We start from the raw sequence: 20,006 nt of genomic DNA, 5'->3' as shown, positions 1-20,006 counted from the left end.
AGGCTGAATTTCCACTGTTGTTTTTCTTGCCCATTCCCACTAGTATTTATTTCATAGTGTACCTTAGCTGAGCTATTTTTATTTTCACTTAAGGATAAAATACTAAAGAAAAAATCAAACAAACAACTTAGTGGGTGGATTACTGAAGGCAGATAGTAGAGATGTATAACCTACCCACATGTTTCTAATTTAGGGCATCCTTGTCTGCTATTGACATCACTCTGTGATGATTTTTATGATCAAGCTATGTCACCTGTAGATTGACATGATCACATGGATTTTGCTTGTGACCTAATTGAAATGTAAACCAAAGTTTTAAGAGATAAAAAGTTTAAGGGGTTATCTCAGTCCACAGGCTAGGCTGTTCACAGCTTGGTACAGTGCTTCTTGCACGTCAAACCCAACATCAGGCCAGTGGATATGTAGAGGGTGTGTTCTTCAGCCAGTACGTTGCTAATATGTTTGATAAATGGGATCATAGTTAGCAACTGCTCCAGGTCTGAAAAGCATCAGAGACCAGATTCCAAAACTGTGTGAATGCTGATGGAATCATATACAAGGGCAACTCTGACTTCACTTCTACAGCCCTACCTAGGTCCAAACTGAAACACCACCAGAGCATTTTACCTCTTGTAATTATTCAGCAAAAGTATCCTCAGTTTAAAAAGGAAAAAGAGAATAAAGAGAAACAGAGATATTGAGGGTGGGGGAAATTGTTAATAATCACAGAATTGCTTACATTGTAACTATTCAGTTGCTCTTAATGGAATATGAGAATTTTTTTTCAAGTGAGGAAAGGAGATTTAGGCATCCAGGTGTTTCTGCTGAGTACAGATTTTGCTTATAGATGTTGGTTTTTTCTGTTACTCCCTCAGTCATTGACTAGTTAGTAAAGCCTTTGGGACAGATTTTGTTAAATTTGCCTGTAGTCTATGTTTGGAGAACTGTAATTTCATTTAAATCAAGTAATTTGTTCCAACAGCTTAACATTATCATCATTGGTGGAGGCTATATTTTTATTAGTTTTGCTTGTGCTTTATGTTGGCCCCTTAGCAAATTGTCATAAACTCTGTTTTAAATCCAGTTACCAGTGACTTCATGGTGCTGATTTATTTCTATCATTTACTGGCAAGAATACATTTTTTAAAATGTATTCTAAGCAATTCATTCCTTTCCATCTTCTCTCTTCTGTGTTTCCCCTTGCTCTCCTCCTCCATCAACATTTAAATCGCCTTTCATTCAGCTTAAAATTATGCCCGGATTAGCAATGTAACCACCCTAATGTGCAGCTCTTACTAAAAACTCCGGGGTTTATACAGGAGGTGAACTGGAAAGAAGCAGAAGATTGAAGCCTTTTAGCATTCATCTTAAGTGCTGGTTCCACTTGCCTGAGCACAAGCTGGAAACGGCGTTGTTAGGATGCAGCCTGCACCCTCGCTGTCACCGCTCCTGCTGTAGTCAGGTTCCTGCTTGGAGCAGAGCAAATCTTTGCTCAGTTAAGCGAGCGTCAGTCACAGGCAGGCTTGGCTGCCAGCCCAGGGTTGTTAGACTTTTCCATACTACACCTGAATTAGATATTGAGGAGACATAGCTACTTAAACAGTCGAGAAGCACTAGATATTAAAAAAAACAAAACAAAACAAAACCCAACAACAACAGCAAAAAAAAACCCAAAAGCCAAAAAACAAACAAAAAAACACATTGTCACGGGAATGACAGAATAATTTTGAGAGTATGACTTACACTTGGAGTGCTTACTTGAAAGGCATGCAATAAGGAACCTGTTTTGCCTGCTCAGTGACAGATCTTGTGTGATCTTGTTTAAATACATTTCTCTGTTTTCTTGAAGTCCAAGACTAGAAGGTAATGCTGGCTTCCAAGGGAGGAACAGGGACACAGGCAAATCATAGCTTAGCAAGCTGAAACACATTGATATCCTCCTGCTAGGTGCTGAGCTCTTTCAAAGACACTAAATTACTGGTTTGGGCACTCAACTACTTGAAGGATTTTGCTTTTAAGTTGCTTGGTTATTATCCAGTCAAACAAAATCGACAGGATCTTCTTAAAGTGGAAAAGAATAATGAGAAATAAAGTTGCAAAGCTCTGGGTTGCATGAAGATGCTGGCAGTGGGTATTCTGCACAGACAGTAGAGGAAATCAGGGACAGGGTAAAAAGATAAAATAGGAATAGTTTTTAATAGGAATTGCTGGCAGAGCTATTAATCACACAAGTCTTTGAGCTGTAAGGGTTTCATGAGTGGAGGTAATACAAAAGAAGAGAGATACTTTGCCTGTATCTTGAAATACACTGTTAAAAGCAACAAGCAAAATTAAAGGGAGATAATGTCTGAACAGATTAATGACATGTAATAATTAAAAAAACAAACAAACAACAAACTCAAAGACAAAACCCAGGTATTTTCAGAAATCTGAATCCCGATCTGTGACTTTTGTATGTGATAGCCTTTTAATAATGAATTTTGTAAGTTACTACTCTTGTCATACAGTCTCAGCTCTGAGCTCTGACTCCGTTCTCACTTACAGTACAAATAAATTAACATTTCTGATGTTTCTCTAGCTGTATGCTTGCAACTGTGAACAGAACGTGGGTTTTTTGGCAGGAAGTACCATAGTGCCTCTGAAGCAGTCTAGAAAAGGAGGATAAAAATGCATTTTTTCATTGCTGCCTACGGTAGGCCGCTGTCTGCTCTTTGCAGACTAACAGACTAAACAGGAGCTTGGCAAAGGCAGAGGCTTTTTGTCTGAAAAGAAGAATCAAGAATGAGTGAATATAAGGAGGACTTCAAACATAACTTGTATTATCAAATTTCTTTTCAAAATCTACATCAACATAATCTTCAAAATGATGTCATTATTATACCTGGTTCAGGGCAAACTGAACACAAACTGAACACAGGTTTAGGTCTTTGCGCTGGGGAATAATTTTTTCCTTAGATGGGATGATAATAATAAAAAAAAAAAAAATAAAAAAGGCTTTTTCTTGCTACTGCTATGACCTTCCATCCCTAATGCTCAATTGTAGATGTTTAAGTAGAGCAAACAAACCTTAATTCTGCTCTGAACTGGACATGTGAAACAACCAGAGTTTTCAGTGAAGCCTTCATAAACTATAAATCAGTGTAAAATTTAGCTCATATTGCATTCTCATTGGAAAAGTGTTATATGATAATTTATGTTGAGCTGATCATAACTAAGCACCTCATAGTAGTGTCCTTCAAAAATTTTTAATCAAGATTGTCTTTCTCTCTCCACCTCTCTTGGTGCAATTTCAAGAGGCTTATTTGCATGTCAATCTGCACGTGTTACTGAAGTTACTCCTCTGAAGCAAGAGCAACATCTTGGCTGCATACTTGTTTTATAGCAGCATAATGTCAGGTGACTCTTCACATTTATTTCTGATTTGCACGACTGGAATAGTCAGGCCCTTAACTCTCTTAAGCCCTGTAAACAAAGGTATTTCCTAGTGGCTGTCAGGTCTGTTTTCCAAATCTTCTTGTGCATCATAGTGACTGTGCAATGAGCAATGTAGGGGAAGAAATTGCTGATCCTATGAAAATCACTGAGGTGGTCCAAGTTTTACTTCTAAATGTCAAAAAAGTGGGTTTAATTATGTTTGACATGTACTTTTAGTTGCATGTTTTCTCTTGAGGTTTTTCCCATTTGTCCCTGGTGAACAGCAAGGGGGCTCCAAAGAGGTGTCTTGGGCAGCAAATACCAGGAGAGTCCTTTCCAGGGAAAACTTGCCAAAAGCTCTTTACATCAAGGACTGTCTTATGTTACAATACTTGTGCAATCTCTAATATGGTGGGGTTCTGCACTGAGAGCATTGTTGCTCCATAATTGGTGATAATAAACAGTTTCTCACCAAAATATGTATAATCAAGGTGAACAGGGTGGGGAGAGGTGTGCTGGTAAGAGTGGGTGTGTGGATTTCTCATGCAGGTTGTTTTCTTTTTCATAATTAAAGGCTTATATTATGAAGTTACACATGGGTGGACTCCTGGTAGAATCCTGGAAAGGATAAACAAGTTTGAAACTGATTTTGAATGGATATTGAAGGCAAAGATTATGAGCTATGACCAGAGAAGTTTGACTCCAGAAGCCCAGCAGAGCATATTTTTAGTTTGACTAAAACATTAAGTTTTCCACGTGTCAAGTTTGACAGCCAAGATGTAAGTAGTTTTTATGCCATGGTGAGGTTTTGGATTTGAAGGTGGGAGATTTGGGATTTGTGGAGGAGTGACTGAAGTGAAGGAGTAGGAAACCCATGGAACAGAAAACACTGCAACAGCAGTAGCTGTAGCTACAGCAGATGAGGTGAACTAGGGGAAGTTGAGATAACTGATGTGGGGGGATTGTGAATATCCTACTAGATCCTACTAAATAAGCAGTCACTAACAGGCTTAACATTTCATAAGTCTAATAAAATTAATGGAGATATTGCCACAAACCACTCCTTCATCTCTCCCGTCCTTTACTCCAGGTGTAATTTTTTTTTTTCCTGCCAGTAAATATTTTAAGTTGAGGTTGAGGTATTTCCAAATTATCTTTTCCTTCCCAACAGTTCTTTCTGGCGATGTTCTAAAGAGGAACTTAGCAGACGACAGGTTTTCATTGGTCACTTAATTGTGTATGTCCATTGGTTTTTATTATTTCCAAATTCATATTTTTATGTGCTTAGGGGCTTTTGTGACAAGGTGCTAATGGGTTCCTGGCTGGGCAGGCGCCTGTGTCAGAAAGTGTTTCATTGTGTCCCTTATTTTTTCCAGCTCTGACTACTTCTATTATCTTGCATCTATACTTTTATTGCAACCTCTGATATGTTTTTGTTTGTAGTGTTGGGTTTGCTTTTTTTTTTTTTTTTTTTTTTTTCGGGGGGGGGGGGTGAGGGGAACATATAATCTGCATGTACAAAGCAAGCTATTATTCTCATGTGTGAAAGAAACTATTACTCCTGCAAAAGAGAGAGAAAATGGGAGTTTCAAATGAGAGCTCTCCTTGTACACATGCCTGAGAGACAAAGAATCTTGGAAACATGGAACTACTTAGACCTCTACACTGTCCAGGGGTTTTCAGCATATGATCTGGGAAGTTCTGTAAGGTGGGCTGTGGTAGCTGGTAGGTGTCCTGCTGCTGGAAAATCTCATTTCCAACTGTTAGGCTGCATGAAATGATAGGTAACAGTATGCTTTTCTAAGAAAGTGCTTTCAAAGAAGTTCTTGTAGCCTTGGGATTGTGAAATTATGAGAAATTGTGTCTGCAGCTTTAAAAGAGAAGTAAAGCATCCACGAAGTGGTCTCTGTAATCAACTGTAATCTATGCTATGAAGAAGACCTCAAGATATTCTTTCTAAACTTGTGTGCTAGTTGCAGCAGTGAGTATCTTATGCATCTGAAAAAGACCAGCTTTTCTTGCTGGAATTTTCTCTAATATAAATTATTTGTTGATGGCCTGATGCATTTTGGGAGACAATATTGGTTCCTCGTTTATATCTATGCAATAATTTAGCATTTTATTCCAGTCCAAATGTAGATAAAATTTGTTGCAGATTTTGGCCATTTTAGCACTACCAGCAAGTAAATTCAGTCAACAAGTTTTACACAGTATGCTGTCTCTTGTTCTAAGGTGCAGTGCCCATAACATCACTCTCATCAGCTCTCTTAATAGAAAATTATTAGACTTTTTTATGCCTCTGAGTTTGCTCTTGCACATTGTTTTGACCTCTGCAATTCTCCAAAGTCAAAGATGTAGCTGAGGAACTTCTGATAGGGCAGAAAAAAAAAGGTATAGCAAGTTAGGGGTTCACTAAAAATAGAATAGAATTTGAAATTGGGCTGTGTCTAGCTGGGGTAGAGTTAATTTTCTTTACAGTAGCTTTCTACTAGTGTTTTTTTAACAGAGCTATATGAATAGGTCTGAAAACCTATATGAATACAACAAGGACCTTAAATTCCAAAGCTACAGGACAAGATATGAGCAATAAATGTTCTCTTGAGACCCATAGACTGCATCCTGGTATAGGCCTTACAAATAGGTTTTTGGTTTTAGTTTATACAGTCATGTTATAAGACAGAGAGGGCCAAGATTAGAGGAACAAGATATATAAATGAGATTTTTATGACCCAAATGCAGGACAGACTGGATTAAAAGTTCGTTCCCTACTGTGGAACCTGCCTTTAAGACAGGAATTGCAGTATTTTCCATTATGCTCCAAAGACAAAGACTATATTGTACTAAAAAAATATGATTATGTCTAATCCTATACAAATCGAAATCTATCAATTATTTTTCACTCTCTTTTCCAGACAGAGTAGCAGAAGTTACACTGTGCTTATCCTTTCCAATTGATGATTTTGTTTTAACTGATCCATTTCTAAAAGAAAAATGGCCTGATAGCTTAAAAACAAATGTGTCCATGGCCACTGTTGGTCTGTTGATGATGTATAGAAGCTTTTGTTTTCTCTATACACAGAAGAGAGATGATTTTTCTCGGAATTTTCTGTCTCTGTGGGTTTTTTTGCAAATGTTATTTCATTGGAGGTTGGTTTTATAACTCAGCAGTGTATGATAAAGTTTGTCTGCTTAGAAACCTTCCATCTACCCCTGACTAATAACAATGACAATGCACTGGGAACTCATTTAACACAAGGGCTGGAGTGCAAGCTGTGCCCTGCTTGTGCTACTGGGAGAGCAGCTGCCAAGGAGTCTTTGGGGACTTCTTGGACTGACTTGTCCTCCATCCCAGCACTGCTCTACTTTGGAGCAACTCGGAGCTATTCTGTATTTGTACCTGGATATTCATACCTGATACCCACAAACCCATCAAATTGGAGGAAAACAGTGTTTCAGTGGCTGCTGCCCAAACCCCAGCACTGTGGTGAGGAATTAAAACAGTAGCTCTAAATCAAATGGATTTTTGGGCCTCGAATCTTGCATCTTGAGTCCTAATAATTTGTTGTCTCCAGAACCAAATTCATCTTCCAGATATGCTGCTGTGGAAATTTGAGTTATTCAGTGTCATCAATTAAGTTATTCTAGAATTACTCCAGTGTAGCTGAGAACAAAATTAAGCCTCCAGCCTGTTCTGGGAAATTAGACAGGTATGTTTTTTTCTAAGTGGTTTCTAATACATTGCATTAGGAAATTATTTGATGAATGTAATTTAGGCATTGGGGATTGTTACAGTGTCTGGGGTTTGAACAGCCTGACAATTAGTAACTGGCCAGAAGGAATGAAAGGCTAATATATTCACAGAACACTTCAGTATTTTTTATTTGTTAATTTATTTTTACAAGCATTGAATACTTCAAAGATATCATAAACATGGCATAGGAGATGCATTCCTAAGGACCAGGGAATGCTCCAACTTATTTTCCTAAATGAGCTTGGCTATCCTAAAACTTAGCTGTCTCATGGAATTAGTTTGTTTCTGTGTCAATTGCTGTAATTTTCACAAGTAAGGAGTCTGCAAGCGAGAGGCAGAGCTTCAATTATACTTCTCTTAAATTGCATTTTTAAAAACACCAAAATCACACAGATGTTGTTCTGCCATGAGTTCATAGTTTATAAGGTATGGGAAAAACTTTATGTTAAGGCTGATGCAATATTCTTGGCCACAGAATCTTGGTGAATGCACCAAGGTCAGTGACATGATTATATAATTTTTGCAATGTGAATAAACAGATATTCTTTTTCATGATTATTCATGCATATACTCTTGGACATGAGCTGAAGTATCCCAGCCTACTTTGCTACCAAAGACATGGAAAGCTTTAAAATCCTGTTGGATACTGACACAACTGCTGAATGTAGCTCAGTGTTGTTGATTTTCAATCCCATTTCACTCATGTTTGGAGCTGAGGGCTAGCTGGCTTGGTTAAAATTGCAGGATTTCAAAATTATTATGATATGGGTACTTGGGATTTTTGCAAAGACAAGTGAAATCTGGCCCACTGGAACTCTGTTGTTTCCTCAAACTAGGACTTTATTAAAAGAGGGTGTCATCAAAGATTATCTGCCATATATAGGAAACAAAACAGCTATTCAACCAAGAAATGGTCCTTGAATTGTGCTTTGAGCCATTTTTTTCAGATAAGGTTGTCGTTTATTAACTTCACAGTTTTTTTTTACATCAAATTTAATGTGTCAGATTTTCTGGTTTATCCAGTTATTTTACATCACTTTGATGGTACAGAAAAAAATCTATACTTATTTTGGCTGGTTATATGCATGTGCAGGTGTGCCTTGCATTGTCAGAATAATGCTAATGTGCCTGTAACTTTGGCATAGTGAATTCTCACTGCTTTTAATTAGTGAGCTTTTGACTTTTCTTGACTGTTTCTCTCATTTTTTAACTCCTCTCTTCTGCCATTCTGTTCTCAGGTCTGGACTAATTTATTTTTTCTTATATCTGTGCCAGATAACTAGCTCTTCTTTCATAAATATATACCTTCATTTGATATGTTAATACTTACTGCCAGAGAAATGAGAAGAGGGGTGAAAGAGCATCAGGATAGAAAAGAAAGTTTGAGAGAGCATGTCAGTCAGTGTCTCTGTCTAGTCTCAGTCTTGTAGCTTGAACTTTACCGACTGTGATCTTGGCCATAACTTGTTAACAACATGGGGCATCTTTGAGCTGCATGCAGAAATGCACCTGCCTGGCTTCTTTGGCCACTGCCTTACAGTGACAGGGCAGAGTAACAGTAAGAGAATAAAAAAAGTTAAATAACTGGAGGATCCTTTTCAATGTACAAGCTACTTTTATTTTTTTTTCTTTCTTTGAAGATGCAAATGCTAACATGACAGTGGTCAAAGAGAAATGTCAAGAAAGCAAATGGAAAAGTTGAATTATTTCTTGTGTTGGTTTGTCAATCTCTTACACATCCTATGTAAAGCCAAAAGGGTTCAAGACTATTAACTGAAGACTTTAAATTGTACTAATAAATATTAGTATAATCCAGCACAGTTAGAGTCTAACCACACCTCTATGAATATATTCAACTGTGTTTAATCCATTTTGTACACAAAGAACCCCCACCCTCTACTTTTTTATTGAAGCACTTTTCTTCATTCTTTCCCTTTAGGCTTCAGTCTCTGTGTTTTTATGTAATTGCCAGTAGCACCTGGACAGTTATGTGCTAGGCCTTTGACAGTGTTCATAGTGAGATTCACCAAAGAAAGTGGATGCACTCTGGTTAATAAAAAGGTTTTCTTAAAGCTTAATGAGGCTTAACAACAAATATAAATTGAGGAATTAACTTTTCCTTTGCCTTCTTTTGAAAAAAAAAGGAAAAGCAAAAAGGTGGTGTTTCTAACCTTGTTAGAAGTATGTCAGGGAGCTACAGAAGGAAAATTTAAGTGAGAAGAAAAATAGCAATATGTGATAATCAAAATCCCTGTATCAAGAGCAGATAATTTTACAGATGTGTAACTGGTGAAGTTCCAGTGAAGTCCCTGTGCTTTTATGAAAAGAGTGCTGGAGAGGCAAACAGATTCAAAGACTTTGAATGAGACCTGATAGTCACTTGCAAAATCAAGTGCAAAGAGGAAAGTTCTTTATACTCATCTTCTGTTTTGACCCTCTTACTATATTGTTGCAAACAGAGTGAAATAAACCTGAATGTGATGTTTAAACCAATTTTGCTAAGGAGGAACAAGCCCAACTTAAAGACAGCCGTAGCTACGTCAATTATTTCTTTTTTTGACTATGACAGTTATCTTGAAATAGCCCTTTGATGAAATCCTCTCCTCTTTCAAGTCCTTGGAAAACTCCTACAACAAGATTACTTTCACCTAACTTTAGATATCTCTAGTGTAAACTTCTATATCTGAGCTCCCCATCCTCACCTCTCATTATAGCTGGTGGAGAGAATTGAGACCTTCTAGGGTACTCTTCATCTGGTTACTTTAGAAGAGAGAAATTCAACACTCTCAGTACCTGCTTCTCACTGTCAGCTTTAAAGAGATACTAGATGAGCAGCATCACCCTTTTCTATTCAGAAGAAACCCACCTGTTTTGACTTCAGAAGATATTTGGAAGCCCACATTTTTTTACTTGGGAAGACATAACTGGCTGTATGTGGGAAATGTTGAGGTCCCTGCAGACTGGCAGGACATTTTAGTGATGCTCAGAGCTGCTTTCACACCTCTACCTGTAGTCTCTCTGTAAAGTTCTTTTATATGAAAATACAATTAACTGTAGAAAATATGCTGGAGTTATACACAGAAGTTTAAGCTTACTCTCAAAGGCACTGTTCTTCTGTACCTACAACGTCTTCATTCCTCTTAGGAAAAAATCTCAGATAAATACTGTGAATCTGTGGACTCCTTCACCCCAAAACCTTTAGGCAAAATGTTAAGAACACATTCAGAGGAATGCTAAAACAAAATAAGTTGTTCTGATATATCTTCTTTACTTGTGCCAGTATTCTCTCCATTCCTAGCTTAAGGTAGAAAGGAGAAATAGGCATGGGCCATAATGTAGAATAGAAAATACAGGAAATCATACCCAATTGCTATGTAGAGATGAAGAGTAACATTTAAAGCATGCTAAGCAGCAATTGCTGGGTAGCAGTTCTGAGCTTTATAACAGAAATCTTATGAAACAAATTTGATAACTTAAAGGCACAGGAAATAAAGTCTGGTGGGAGTTTGTTGTTGTTGTTGGGGTTTTTTGGTTTTGTTTTTTTTTGTTTTTTGTTAAATCAAGAGACATACTGGGATAATATTGCAGGTGCTGTTTAGGTGCTTTCACTCTGTGTTGTGCTTAGCCTTTTTTTATAATATGTTCCTTAGCAATCATTGTCTGTGCAGGGATATTATTGCAATCAAGATAAAAATCTCTAGTGTTTAAAAAGGTTTAGTATGTTGTGACTTGCTGTTTCATATGGTGAGGGGTTTGGTGGCATGACTGCTTCATTCCTTGGCTTTATTTTACTGGGGAGGGGGTTATGTTTCAGAGCCTGTTTTCTTGCAGGCCAGGTGACTGTGTGGAGTGCTCTGTTGGTCTCCCTGCCATGGTGTTCATGTAGGCACTGCAAGGCTGAAATTAGTGCTGAAAATAACTGCTTTGGTCAACAAGACATATCCTTGGTGTGGTGTACATTAGTCAGCATAGCTTTACTGACAGTAGTTCTTAGATGATCACTGAGATAATATACTCTTCTGCGTGATAAGAAGTGGAGATGTGTGACTTTAAAGGAGCACCTTCTCTGCAGCTGAAGGAAGGAACCTATCTGCTCTCTGAGAAGAGGAACTTGTCATGTCCATGGAAGGATTTGATGTGTGAGTGGGAAAGAGGAAATCAAAGCCATGACAGAGTCATAACAAGACAGAGACTGTAGGGAGGAAAGCTGGAGAGAAGTTAGACTGGCAAATCATGAAGAACTATTTAAGTTGTCTATAGGTCCTTGGAACCTCATGGACAGAGGGTCATTCTGTCCATTTACATACATATAAATCCAGAATAATATAATTGCTGCTGTCTTCATGTTATCCTGATGCACCAGTAGAGCTGATGAAACTGGTGTTGATGTTGTTGTGTCCCTAAGGACAAAATGCTAAGGAATACTTAGATCACTTTTCATCTGTTTTTATAGTTACATCATGTTGTTTTGGTCAGATCAAAAAAAAAAAAACACCTTCACCAAATCCTTATAATTGTGGGAACAATAACATGTCTTAAAAGAGGATCTTTCCATATATAAGAGGAAAAAAAAGAACACTTGGTGAAAATGACAGGTTCATGTGTTTGCATGTTTGCAAGTGAGTAAAATAATAAACTAGGCTTTGGTTGATTTTTTGTTTCCCCATGTATACATAATTAGATGCTTTTTTGGGAATACCTAACTGCAAAATATTTTAGCTGCATTTGAAACTAAAACTATGCTTTTCTGGAAGTATTTTAGGATTTTCTTAAGATTAATTGTGTTACAGCAGTTTAAAACACTGTGCTACCAGTACCCTACATGATACCATTGTGTCCTTTCAGCTCTGTCAGTCTTCCTTCTTCCCCCCATTCTTTCTCCCAGTAAAAATGTCTACTTGTGGTTTTGCTCCAGTTGTGTTAGTTAGCAATTTATTTCCTATAATTAACACATCTGTAGGTACCAAATCCAAAGGCAAGTGAAGATGAGGGAATGTTTTCCCTTCAGATCAGTGGATTTCAGATGTGACCCTCAACAGATGATTATTAGATGCTGAAATTCACATCTGAATAAAGGGGGTCTGTATGTGTATGTACACAGAAAAGCTTTTATTAGCCCAGGTGATAGCAGTTCATGCAGAAAGTGAAATGGAAACCCAATTTTTGCAGAACCGAGATTTCATTTTTACTAAGTATTTTTTCCCCTTTATTCTTCTCTCTATTTGAAAAAATGTTAAACACGTTGAGTCAGGGAGACATTCCTGTGCTGCATTCAAATAGCCATCAACGTCAGCCAAGACCGTTTGGATCATGTCACTTGTCCTAAAGCGTGTGGCTGTTTTTTAAAGAAAGAACATGTCATGTTCTGTACAGGGATCTTTAATGCATGAAACTTGTTTGAAGCAATAATAAATCAAATCCTTGCTGCTAAAACCAGTGTCTGATTCTCCCTCATGACAATTTCTGTCCTTCTGTGTGTAAAAACTGAGACAATAGCAAGAACAATTCTGCACCCAGAAGTAATGCAAATAATTTTCATCACAACTAAATACATAAATCTAGCAAAATAAAGAAGTGGGACATAAATGCCCTGTGCATTTGCCGCAATGTTTAATAATGTACTCTTTTTCTACAATCATCGTTATAGGAGGTTGCAAGCTGTGTAGAGATATTTTCATTATTCATGCTCTATTGACTAGGCAATTCTGCAGACATTTTTCTCACCTTTCTTAAAAAAGTGGAATAATTAAGACCAAGTAGAACATTTGAGATTTATTTGCCTATCATTTTCCACTCTTTTACACAAGTATTAGTTCTATTACATTCAAGCCAGTTACTGTTGATGTGAAGAAAAATCAGACTTTTGCATTTTTACTCTTTATTAATTACTCCTTTTGAGTGTGCATAGCCATAACTAATTCAAGTAAAGGAAATGTAAATGCAAATCCATTTAAATTAATCTGAAGTAGTTAAGAATTGCAGGCTATTTTAGCAGCATGACTTAGTTTCAAAAGCCTTGTGAGAAGATGACAGAAATCTCAGTCCTGGGAAATGTTATTACTGTCTACAACATATAGTAGCATAATCACAATTATAAATGGTTGATGTCAAGATCCCCATTGAGCTTCAACAGGAACTGAAGATTCTTTGCCACCTTGTAAAATATCTTGCTCTTTCATCCACTACAGATTCACTGACTTTGGATTTGGACAAGTTTTGAGTATAAAAGTATATTTTCATGTAAAGTACACAAAAAGCTGTTTTTTTTATTCCTTTCTTGTATGGAAGGAAAAAAACACCTCAAAACACATTGGAGAAGGGTCTCAAAGTGGCAGGACTAAGAGCTGGGACTGCTGTTATAGGAGTGGACCATGTCCAGAAGCAGAACCTGGCCAATGCACCTCCTGACCCAGGTGAGGTGTCCTGGAGGTGCGCAGGAAGCACCGTGCCAGTGCTCACTCACTCCTCCACTGAGAACATCAACAAAGGTGCCAAACAATGCCAGCTGAAATGATGTTTGCTTTTTTAAATATATTTGGGCTGCAGTCCACTAGGGACTGCAGAGAGACCAGAGACGCATTTTGTATAGGCTGGGCTTGGAACAGTAGATTGTAATGACTTTGAGTTACATCAAAAGCAAATTTTACTTCAGCCAGTGACCTTGAGCTGAAAAACGTTAGCCTGTTATCAATGCCTTGTTATCAGTTGTACAGTTTTGAGTATTATTGCTTATGTAGATTGGTTTATTTTTTTTATTTTTTTATTTTTTAATTAATTAATAGAGGTAACCATCAGTTTGTTAGAAAACAGAGTGCTCTGTTGACCTTTTTCCTTCAACTCCAAGTGAGGTAGAAACCTGAGGGTAGCCATTGCTTGTTTGTTGTTCCACTTGTGTTGCTGCTTGAGAACTTCCAGTTTCCAACAGCTCAGCTCTGAGGAGCAAACTTGAGTGCAGAGGCACAACATGTGAATTGTTGTGATTTGTTGCCATGATGACGGTGTCAACTTAACTACAGATGACAAACAGTTTTTAAATAGAACATTTCAATTCATTATAGTATTCTCCATCTGCTTTTTTTCACTGTGTGCATACATGTAAAACATCTGAGAAATGCTACCACAATGGTTTAGTTTACTTATCTAGCCACTAACATTAATTAGTTGCTGAGCGTGGTAGCATAGGGAGCACATAAAGTGATGAAACTGCCCCTTTCATTAAAGGAAACTTTTATTTATTCAACAAAAGATGCACAGTAGTTTTTTTTTATTCTAAGTCCTATATAGTTTGAGGGTTTTTTTACTGCTTTGTTATCTTGTGCTTTTGCCACATCTTGCTTCCTTCCCAAAAGCATGTGTCACTGCTATTTCCAGTGTGGAACTGGTAACAGAAGGGGAGCATCATTTTATAATTAAATCAGGCTGCTGGGGTCAAATTTAGAGGGTTTTATTCATGGCTTTGCCACTGGCCCACTCCATGACCTTGAGCAAGTTGCACATTGCTGTATCTCAGTTTACCTATAAGTAAACTAATATTGACTTCCCTTGAGGGGATATCATGAGGCTTAATTAAGCATCTGCGAAGTTCTCTGAGATGGAGGACTGAAAGCTGCTATAGACATAGAAATGACGATGACGATGGTGATTTGTGCCTGATTGCACCACTTCCCACACAAGTGCCACCATAGGTGCTGTGTGGATTAGTTGTCAGGTGAACTATGAATCTATCAATTCATTCATCATTCTTCCCCTTGTAGATTGAGCCCAGCTGGCTAGCTTTGCTTATTAGTAGCTTTTAATAAATCATATTTGCTGTTTTAATTGTATCTTAAAGGATAGCATGGCTCTTTGCTTTTAAATTAAAAAGTGTGACTATGTAGATATTAGAGGCTGTGCTGCTGCTCTTGTATTCTGCTGCTTTCAAACTGTTGACAGAAAACTGGTTTGAAAATATTATAATATTATGACATTAAATATATAAATTCTGGTACAGGACTTCCTCTCCATTCCTCTTTTGCAAATTTTGGGTATCCTTGTTCATAAATCCTCTTGGAACCCTGTCCCCAGTAACCAGAATACTGAAATGTAGACATATGCACAGTAATCCAAGGTGAAAGAAGCTGAAGACTGCTGTTTGTTGACAGCAAAAGCCATATGAGGGGAAAAGAAAAAAGTTCAAAATTATGTAGAATCAGATTAATGAATTATTCAAGATATACTTTATTGTGATTTCTATTTTTAAATAACACTGGCAAAAAAAGCAATGGGAATAACAAAGTGACATGTTTTATTTTTAATCTAGGGCCAAAACTGTATTTGATAAATATCATTAAAATGGAGTTTATCCACTAAAATATTGATAACATAATTTCCTTTAAATTTGGTTCTCAGTCATATGAAAAGCAAAGGGCCTACATGGAACTGGATACTCTTAGAGGTTTCCTTCTCACTGAAATCGATGGAAGTAGCCCAGCTGGCTACTTTTGCCCATTACTAATTTATAGTAAATCAAGCAATACTTCATTCTAACATATCCTAAATGCCAAGTCATACAGGAATTTCTCACAGAGTGCAGAAAAGAGTTAGGATTAAAACCAGCAGGATTTTCCCATTGATTTCAGGTCAGCTTTTGCCAAATATCTTACTGTATTTTAGATCATCAACCTTGGAGCTTTGTGGAATTTGCCTTTCCATTGTGTACAGAATTTGATTCAAGGGTGCCTGGTACATAAAAGTGAAAAGGGGCCATTTGACTCCTTAGTTGTTCAGACAAATTTCACCCTCTGTAACTTCACTGTTTCTAGCAGAATTGCATAATGATGATAATTCATTCGAATGGCAAGCAGGAAAACCAACACAGCGTGTGCGGTCAATTAATTTCTAACTCCTGAGAGGAGATCAAAGAGGAAGGCAGCAGGGAGGAGGAGTAGCCTTATATACATGTAAAGGAAAAACTCTTGGTAACTGAGATAGTGCTCTGAGGAGATAACAGAATTCAAAAAGATTTATTAAAAAAGCAAACAAAGTAGTTAGTTGGAGAATTCAACCGCTGGAACATAAACTGAGCACACGAAGTGGGGCAATAAGCAGAAGCAGTATATTTTGGGACATGCTGGTTCTGTATTTGACCGAAAAGCCCCCTTTCACACCTTGAAAGGGTGTGAAAAGCACAGATGGTTTTGAAACCTTTACCACCATACACTGGCAATCAAAGGCTCTCTGATCCTTCTGTGGGGTAACAGGCTGGGAATATGTGCTAAAGCTGGGTTTCCCAGAAAGAATTACAGAGTACTGGGGACCTTCCTCTCCAGGCTCTGCCTTTGATGTGTGTAGCTGCACCATGGCCAGGCCAAGGTGAAACCCAGACATACCAGGTGGTCCTCACCAGCTGCTGCTACATGTAGGTCCCCATGAGTGCTGTGGAGGAAATCCAGCCTGTCTGCTGGAGCATCCACTACTCCAGTGGTAAAGTGCACAGCTGAGCAATGCAGGTCTCTTTAGAAGTAGCTTGAGCTAGCATTTTACTTTATTTAAAGAGGAAGAAACAAAAAACAAACAAAACCCCCCCCAAAAAAACCAAAAAAACCCCAAACAAAAAAAGAGGTATAGCAATGAAAAAAGGATATTGCATATATGAGACACTTTGCAAATTAATAGTGTCTCATGCAAAACAGTAAAGTGTACAGAGCATGCAGCCACATTCAGTTTCTTTGAAACCAATCAGAATTGGGTTTGAACACCTGGCAGAAAGGTTTAAGAAAATGGAAAGGTGAAATTTAGCAAGAATGTCTGCACAAGAGTTGAAGCTAATGTTGAGATAAATTAGCAACACCAATGTCTCCTTTGCCAAAGACCAGGAGATGAGGAGCAGATGAGGCAGATCCTTGAAGGCTGTTCAAGCTAATGAGGTACACAAGCACTGTACGCAAGTATAGTTATGGTGAGACCCAGACACTCCAAGAATTTAGGCAGAATTTCTTTACAGTGGAATAAACTGCAAAGGTCAGGAATCAGAGCAAGAGAAAAGTATAAGGAAAATATTTTTTATTATGTATTAATGTTCTTCTTACACCTGTCCCACCAAAGAAATGAAAATATATATTATAATAAAAATATAAGAAAAAATATATATAATAATCTGACAAGGGATGTGTTGCTTTTATATTATCAGCCTTTAGAGTGGAGGGGAGCATTTTGTGTTGAAGTATTTTGTCTTTTTCACTTAAGGAAAATTTTCCTCTTGCTTCCTCCTTCACCTCTTTATTTTACCTTTTTTTTTTTTTTTTTCCTAAAACTGAACAGTTGTCTAAAGGGACTTCACTCCAGGATCCCACAGTTGGATAAAAAGAACAAAATACAGAAAGATAAGTTCTTAAAATCACTCTGGGCTTTCTTTAATGGTAATCATTAGCCCTGTTCTGAACTCTATTGACAAAATGCTGGAGTGGTCTTGAAAGCCAAGCGAGTGCTCCTTTAAAGAGAGAACTGGTTAATTAGAAGATCTAATGCAAGTGACCTAATTCTGCAGCTCAGCACTAACTTTTCTAACACACAATAATGTGAAGATTGGAAATTATATATATTGATTAATTTAAGTCAACAAGTTGAAATCTTGATTGGAAAGTTAATTTGTCCTTACCTATTTAAAATCATCACCCTCTTTCCAAACCAATGGTAGGTATTTTTTGCCTGCAATTTGATAACCAGCATGGAGCTCGTGTATTAATTTATACTGGGAGCCACAGACACATGGAGAAGCTACTTAATGGTCAAAGAATGAGGCAACCATGCCATTAGTCATAAGTGGCACAGCTGTGAGTTACTAAGTCATCTTGTAGCAAGTGCAAATGTTCTTGTTTTCTAAAAAAATGAATAGGAATTTAGTTTTAATCAGTTGCACAGCTACTGAGGATTGAAAGCTATTGCTAAGGGTATGTGAATATTTCCACTGTAAATCAGAGCATGTGAAATGCCACTGTATTTTGGTATCCAGAAATGCTTCTTTTAAAGGCTATACTGTTTTCTGTCCCCCCCTCTCAGCTTTAGGCAGCAAAGATGTGTAAAATAATTTTTTTTGCTGCAGATGGATATTTTAGATGCAACTCAAGAGGACAGTATAAATTATTCCTCACTAGGCCTAGTAAGACTAATAGGTAATTAACCAGCTTTGTTCTGGTTTCCTTTTTCTGTAGAAGGGATGCTGGTTAACTGTGATTCCTTCCAATGTCTTGCTGTAGTACCTCCTCTGAATTTCAGGAACAGTTGTTCTTTTGTATGTAAAGGAGGATCTTTGCATCCAGCCTCAGGTATCCAACTAGGGTGTGTGAAGAACCTTCTGGAGGACCCATATCCATCCACTGACTGTGTTTGGATGCCTGCCTCCTGTCTGTAGGGACTCAGTATCACACCTAACCTAGACGTTGAGTTCAGAGGGCTTTCCTATCCATAACATAACTGCTGCAGGTTAATATTACTTTTTTTAAAGCCTGTTGGACCTCTTTATGAGTAAGTTGTAGAGAATTTCTCCCAAAAGAGGATATATTTCAACTACAGAAAGGTACGCTAATAGTCTATGTAGACATATAAATGCCTCAGGTGGCAAAGGCTCCAAAGCATTTATACATGAATGCTGTTATCTTCAGATCTGGTAGCAGCAGGAATAATTCCAATTACTTTTATAACTAGAGTGTCCTGTTTCAGAATAATCTGTGCAAAGTTCTAGGACCAGTGAAAGTCTGAAAAAGTATTTATAAATAAAAATATGAGGTTCTCTCAGTCTGGCAGCCCCTCGGTATTTTATATTCAAATTTAATTGTGCTGTGAAGTATGTACATGCTCTCCTCTGGTGCCTGGAGAAATTGTGCACTTAACTTCATTTGATTTCCTGGGAGAGGCTTTTCGGGCACCAGGTCAAAGCAACTTGTTAGTCTCTGGTGACAATTAAGAATGAATATTTTGGGGGTCTTTCCATGAATAATGTTGGGATTTTGGCTGTAGACTAGACTAGTTCTTTCAGGCTGGCTTAACAGTTCCATAGTGCAAAGGATGAGCTACAGAGGTAGTGACTGAGTAGTGCAGAGAAACTGATCATCCTAAGGAGCAGGAAACACTTTTTTTTTTTTTTTTCCTTCTTAGTGTCTTTCATGCTGTTAAATAAATTAAGTGAACCTGTTTTGAAGAGATAATTTGTGAGGATCATCTATATCAAAGAGAACACCTAGCTGAGAAGAAAAGCATTGAAAAATACCTCAAAGTAAATGGCAAATATTATTTGATTCAGGTTTTTAGTCATAAGGAATTACTGTTTTAAGAATATAATGTGACTAATATTCAGTACTGTTATTTCATAACTGCTTCGTAGTTCAGGCATCAATATAACATAGGCTGATGCTTTTCTGTGGTGCACACTGATGATGTGACTTGGGTTAAGTAATCCTATTTCATCCCTGGATTGCTGGCTATAGTTTATTCTTGTTCTGTAACACATCAGTTAAGAGAACAGCTTTTTGACTGAAACTGAAATAAGATGGGGAACAAGTTGTGTGCTGGTTTGTGATGAGAAATGGGACCAAATTCTTCATATATGCGGAGGTTTGTACACCGTGTGAGATTCAGACTACCCCTATTTTTAAGAAAGTGTATTGAGTTTTAATAACAAAAGCAACTGAATTAAAACTCCAGCATGCTGGTTTCAGTATAGTGTAATCTCTTGCACAATAGAGCAGCATTTACTTCTAATCAGCTTTAATTCAGCTCCAGTTTGTGGTAACTGAATATAATTTCCAGGTGATGAGGGCCTAGGTGGATGCTTACATGTAGGGTTCGATTGTATATAGGTAATTCT

At 37.5% G+C, this 20,006-nt stretch overlaps 1 protein-coding gene across 28 annotated transcripts in view; it reads left to right on the top strand.

Annotated features, from left to right (window-relative positions):
• Positions 1–20,006, top strand: part of ESRRG (estrogen related receptor gamma) — a 404,999-nt gene that overhangs the window by 193,115 nt on the left and 191,878 nt on the right. Inside the window, exon 4 of one of the 28 annotated variants that reach the window (XM_071739655.1) lies at positions 3,989–4,193. The exons of the other annotated variants lie outside the window; for them this stretch is intronic. Coding sequence (XP_071595756.1) covers positions 4,192–4,193 — 2 coding nt within the window. The 5' untranslated portion in view covers positions 3,989–4,191. The remainder of the gene's footprint in view (positions 1–3,988; positions 4,194–20,006) is intronic. 28 annotated transcript variants of the gene reach the window in all.

The sequence above is a fragment of the Heliangelus exortis genome, chromosome 3, assembly GCF_036169615.1.
Source record: "Heliangelus exortis chromosome 3, bHelExo1.hap1, whole genome shotgun sequence".
NCBI lineage: Eukaryota > Metazoa > Chordata > Aves > Apodiformes > Trochilidae > Heliangelus > Heliangelus exortis.
The sequence above is the reverse complement of the archived record's forward strand: the minus strand, read 5'-3'. Positions and strand labels throughout refer to the sequence as shown.